This window comes from Gossypium hirsutum, chromosome A02 (assembly GCF_007990345.1).
Source record: "Gossypium hirsutum isolate 1008001.06 chromosome A02, Gossypium_hirsutum_v2.1, whole genome shotgun sequence".
NCBI classification, from domain to species: domain Eukaryota; kingdom Viridiplantae; phylum Streptophyta; class Magnoliopsida; order Malvales; family Malvaceae; genus Gossypium; species Gossypium hirsutum.
Window position 1 is genome coordinate 30,967,484 of NC_053425.1, and position 5,038 is coordinate 30,972,521.

A 5,038-nucleotide genomic window follows, 5' to 3' on the forward strand; every position below is an offset into this window, starting at 1 on the left:
TTATAACTAAGCACCCATAAGGCTAAATTCAAACTTAGCATTTAAGCCATATTCGCATGGCTAAAAGTTTACATATTGAGGTTCAAACAAAACATAATAGCCTATACATGCCGTAATCTTCACCTATATAACTAAGAAAAGATACAAAAACGTTGTAAGCTGGTGTGATGACTTTGACGATGATCCAAACACGCAAAATGGGTCAAGGAAATCTAAATAGAAAACAAACAAACACAAACAAACAAAAAAAATGAGTATTCAACCCAGTAAGTCATAAGCAATAATATACATACCGTTGATATGAGATTACGAGAAAAATAATATAAAATCAATCAATTTCAGTCATGCCGAATTATGTTACATTCACATATTTTATTGCCCCAACCATAGGCCAAGGCTTACTATCAAATCAACTATCAACCAACCAAATGCTTTAAAACCTTCTCTCAATGTATAAAACAATGTCAAATTATATACACTCATGCATAATTGTTTCAGGCCTCATTTTGATATTTCGATTAATAGCACAAACACTATATGCTTTCCATATGCTACTTAAACCATCAACCGAATTCGCACACATAGTGCACAAGGATTTTCGCACACATAGTGCCAAGATACACCGCACACTTAGTGCCCCGAAAATTCAATCACGAATTTAACATTCAAATCAGCACACATAGTGCCTTTCAACTACGTACACATAGTGCTAGTATCGATTCCTTATAGTAAGGCAATTTAATTAACTCAATTGGCACATACGGCCACAATTATAAATGCATATATATATATGTATAATCAATCTCATGAAAGCTTATGGACTTACCTTATATAGTTCGAAATGATTTCCAACCGTCTACTCAATATTCTTTGTTTTTGCCTTTGCTTGACTCCCCTCCTTTGGGTTCTTGATCTAGGATAATTAAATTCGGTAGTTTAATCACTTTGCTAAATACTTATACATATAATTCAATGATTTTTACATCATCTTACAATCACCATTATTCAAGACTTTGAAATTTCCACAAATGTTCATCTAATGCCTCTAGGTCGAATGTAATATTACATCCAAATTCACATAGTTTCTGTTATATCTAATTCTAATGTACATAATCATAATTCAATTCAACATTATAAACCATTATCACCCATTTAGCCGATTATAGGGAATTAAATATAATATCTCTAGGATATACTCTACATGGCCGATTATACCACATTAATTTTTTTAACATTACCTATGTAATTACCTATAGGTTCTTATACCTTAAATTTCACCCATTTAACCTTTTAGTGCCTATTTATCATTCCTTTGATCTTAACCTAAATGACAACTCCCATTCTCCATATGTCAACCGAATTATTCATAACATCAAGACTAAAATTTTGCACCTTGAACTTCATACATTTATAAAAACTTTCATAACTCATTCGCTCCTATCAAGAACCATTTAACATGCAAGGAAAATAATCATAGAGGAAAAAATTAACATTCTAAATAAACTCAATTTTTTTTTGACCGAATGTACAAGGTGCCTCTAAACTACTCATCCAAAAATCTTTACCCTATTCTAGTCATTCCCCTATTGTTCCATACAATATGAAAATAACCCCTAATTCTAACACTTAATCATTCGGCATATTACCAAATCACCATAAGAAATCTCAACTTTCTTGACATTACCAAGAGTGCATCCACAATTTAACTTAGCATATTATAAAACCAAATCAACAAATTCAAAGCTTATCTCCTAATAGCTAAAGATGAATGCTGAATTGCTCTAGGTAAATTTTCCCTTATTTTTCATCTTTGTTTCGGCTTTGAGAGAGGTAGGAGAAGAAGATGAACACCATCCTCTTTCTTCTCTTTTATTTAATTCATTTTATTACAATTATTAAATCATTTGTTAATATAAAATTATTTTAAATTTGAATTAGTGAAGCATTATCATTTCTTGGCCGGCAACTATGTTTATTATGGGTAAATTGACATGCAAAACCACTCTTTTCAATGCATGTACTAATAGACCATTGTAAGATTAACCTATCACTTTCCAACAATGTTTCATATAAGTCCATTTTAATAAATTCACATAAAAATGATCAAATTAATGCATGAAACTTTCACACATGCATTTACTCACATCATAAACACAGAATATAACTTTTAATTACTTATAAGACTCGGTTTCGTGGTCCCGAAACCACTTTCCAACTAGGGTCAATTTAGGGCTATCACAAAGGCCATTGGGATGCATAAAAGTTTTTGCAATGGTCAATCAGAAACTTCATGCATGTCAAAAAAAAACTCTTCCGACGATAGATGCAAACCTGGATTACAGAGAAAAGGTGAAAAGCGCGATCTTGGCCAGCAGACAGGATATGCCTTCCATTGGCATAGAACCTGCCAAAGTGGGTAAAATTGGAATTAGGTATTTCATGTGCTTATAGTCTATTTTTTCTTTGTCATTTGCTTCCTTAGAGTTTTTATAAAGAGACCAGTGTCATAACGGAATTCTCAACCGCCAGACAATTTGGATCAAAGCTAAATCAATGGATCACAGTCAAATAAGAAACAACTTAAACCGAACAGAACTTGGTGTCCACAACCACATAATTGATTAATTATGAACAAATAACCAAAGGGAGTGTACTCAAAAGTAAAATCATACTTTCTTTTTCTCTAAATGCAAAGTAAAAAATTCTTTAAATTATATTTTTTCCAAAAATATTATGTTTAAATCCAGTTTTTTTCCTCTCTTTTTTTGCTTCTGAAATTAAAAATAAAATAGAAAAGAAAAAACTACACCATATATAAACAAAGACATCAAATAAGACTCGGACAAAGCAATAAGTTAAATGACAGAACCTTCGTTTGGCATTGAGAGAAGTGAGGACAGTGTTGCACTTAGAGACATTGTTAGCATTGTTTTGTTTGGCTTTTGTTCCAGTTAAATTCAAAAAGTGGCGGCGACCAGGTGAACGAAGTAGAGTCCTGTTGGGACCTGTTTTTGACATTGCTTGCTTTCAAGTAAAAACAATAGCATCGCTTAAAAATAAAAGATATCTTGGACTCTATTTTCCATGAAAATTGAATCTAATGGAAATTTGGGTTTACCAAAATTGCGACCAACAATGCAATGCCAAGTAGGTCCATGTTTCTTGTCGAATTCTTTCTTAATGTACTCTGCTACATCTTTCTCTACATTGTTCTTCTCGAAAGCCTAGTCAAAACCCCCAAAAGGAAAAATCACTCCAAGTCAACAAATCTACAGTATTTACTAACAAATCAAGATCAAACGAAGAAAACCTATAAAATAATTCCAATAAAAAAGCCATAAAAATTAGGAATCTTGTAAGGTAGAGAAAAAGAGCTAACGGAAATGGCTATATTGACGGCCTCTTTTTGCATGTCATCTTTCATGTCGACGCTTTTGATGATATCTTTCTTGGGTTCTGCAGTAAGCGCCAGAGAAGGCTTCAATTCAACGGTTTTTCGTTGTTTCACCGTCAGAGCTTCGGTGGTGCTTCTCTTAGCTACTTCAGTACTCATCCTGTTTTTTTCATTTTCATTTTTCAAATTCCAAAGCCAAAAGAAGAGAAAAAGAGAAGGAAGAGACTCAGTTTCCATAAAATTTCAGTTTGCAACAATGGGGTTTTTGTTTTAGAAAAAAATGAAAAATGGAAAACTAGAAATGATTCTATCAGGTGATGCTTTGGTGAATGAATTGAAGTGTGTTCACTATTGAGAAGAAGAGGGAGTAAGGAGCGGATAACCAAAAGTTATTTTTTAGGGTGTGAGCAGGATTTTGATTTCCCTTTTGTTTGTAAAGTAATGGCCTTTTGCGGCATTTTCAATAGCTTAAATTTTTGTGGTGTTTTTCTCAAAAACGTCATTATTGCTTAATTTTTATTTTTTTCCATTTTTAACATATTTTTTTCTATTTTTTCTTTCAAAATTTTTGTGTTAAGATTATCATTTTTGGGAATTTTTTTTAAATTTTGAATATTTAATTTTTAATTTTTTAAATTTTGAATATTTAATTTTTAATTTTTTAAATTTTAAATTTTTAATTTTTAATTTTTAATTTTTAATTTTTTTTGAAGATTTTTCTAATTTTTAAATTATCATATAAAATACAAAAGGAACTTTAACAAAAATAAAATGAAATCGATGAATTAAAAAAAATACAAATTGACACAGCAATACAAGCATTATTTTTTTAAGTATGGTCCGCATTAGTTGTTTAAATTTTTATATAAATGACATTTAATTATATGTATACACCTAAATTTTGATAGAGATACATCTCAGAATTATATATGAATTTCAGTTTAATGTGTAATTGTAGACGTGAAATTCTAATTGTGGTTTAAATGTATAGTTGAAACTTTAATTTTGATTTAATCATACACATTTTAAAAAATAAATACATCAATAATATATTTTTATATTTGATAAATATAAATATTTATGTATGCAATATATAAATATAAAATGATGTTATATCAATAATTGTGTTAATAATTTACAAGAACTGGATCGAATTAAAGTTCATGTATACAATTGCACACTAAACCATTGTTAGAAAAAGAAACATTTACCGAGGATAATCATAAACATAATCTCTAAAACCCTAAAAAGCTAACACTTAACCCCTAACCCCTAAGCCCTAAACCCTAACCCTTAAACCATAAACCATAATCCCTAAACCTATAATCCACAAACCTTAAAATAGTAACTCATACACTTTAAACCCTAAACCATAAATCCTAAACTATAATGATAATTAATTCAATATTTTAAAATTAATACTATCTCTTTTACAATTATATAAGAAAATATTTATCATATAAATTAAAAAACACTAATTAATCTAAACCCTAAACTCCTAATCCTTAAACCTTAAACCCTAAATCCTAAAACATAAACCCTTAACCCTTAACCCCTAACACCTAAACCTTAAACCCCAACCCTTAAACCACTCTTAAACTATAATCCCTAAACCCATAATCCATAAACCTTAAAATAGTAACT

The 5,038-nt window shown here is 30.1% G+C and overlaps 1 protein-coding gene across 1 annotated transcript; it reads right to left on the bottom strand.

The window, feature by feature from the left end:
- Window positions 1–3,050: 3,050 nt before the first annotated feature.
- LOC121210823 (dynein light chain 1, cytoplasmic-like) lies at window positions 3,051–3,568 on the bottom strand. Its single transcript, XM_041082509.1, has 2 exons — window positions 3,380–3,568; window positions 3,051–3,224 (listed from the first exon to the last, which is right to left on the bottom strand). Exons 1-2 carry the CDS (start codon window positions 3,551–3,553, stop codon window positions 3,051–3,053), a joined length of 348 nt encoding a protein of 115 aa, XP_040938443.1. The 5' UTR covers window positions 3,554–3,568.
- Between the last annotated feature and the right edge of the window lie 1,470 nt (window positions 3,569–5,038).

What these genes read in the sequence shown, in the direction of transcription:
- LOC121210823 (XM_041082509.1), bottom strand. Translation starts at nt 3,553, where the DNA reads ATGAGTACTGAAGTAGCTAAGAGAAGCACCACCGAAGCTCTGACGGTG. An exon ending in CCGTCAATATAGCCATTTCC is followed by an intron (nt 3,225 to 3,379) that starts GTTAGCTCTTTT and finishes GGTTTTGACTAG; the next exon opens with GCTTTCGAGAAGAACAATGT.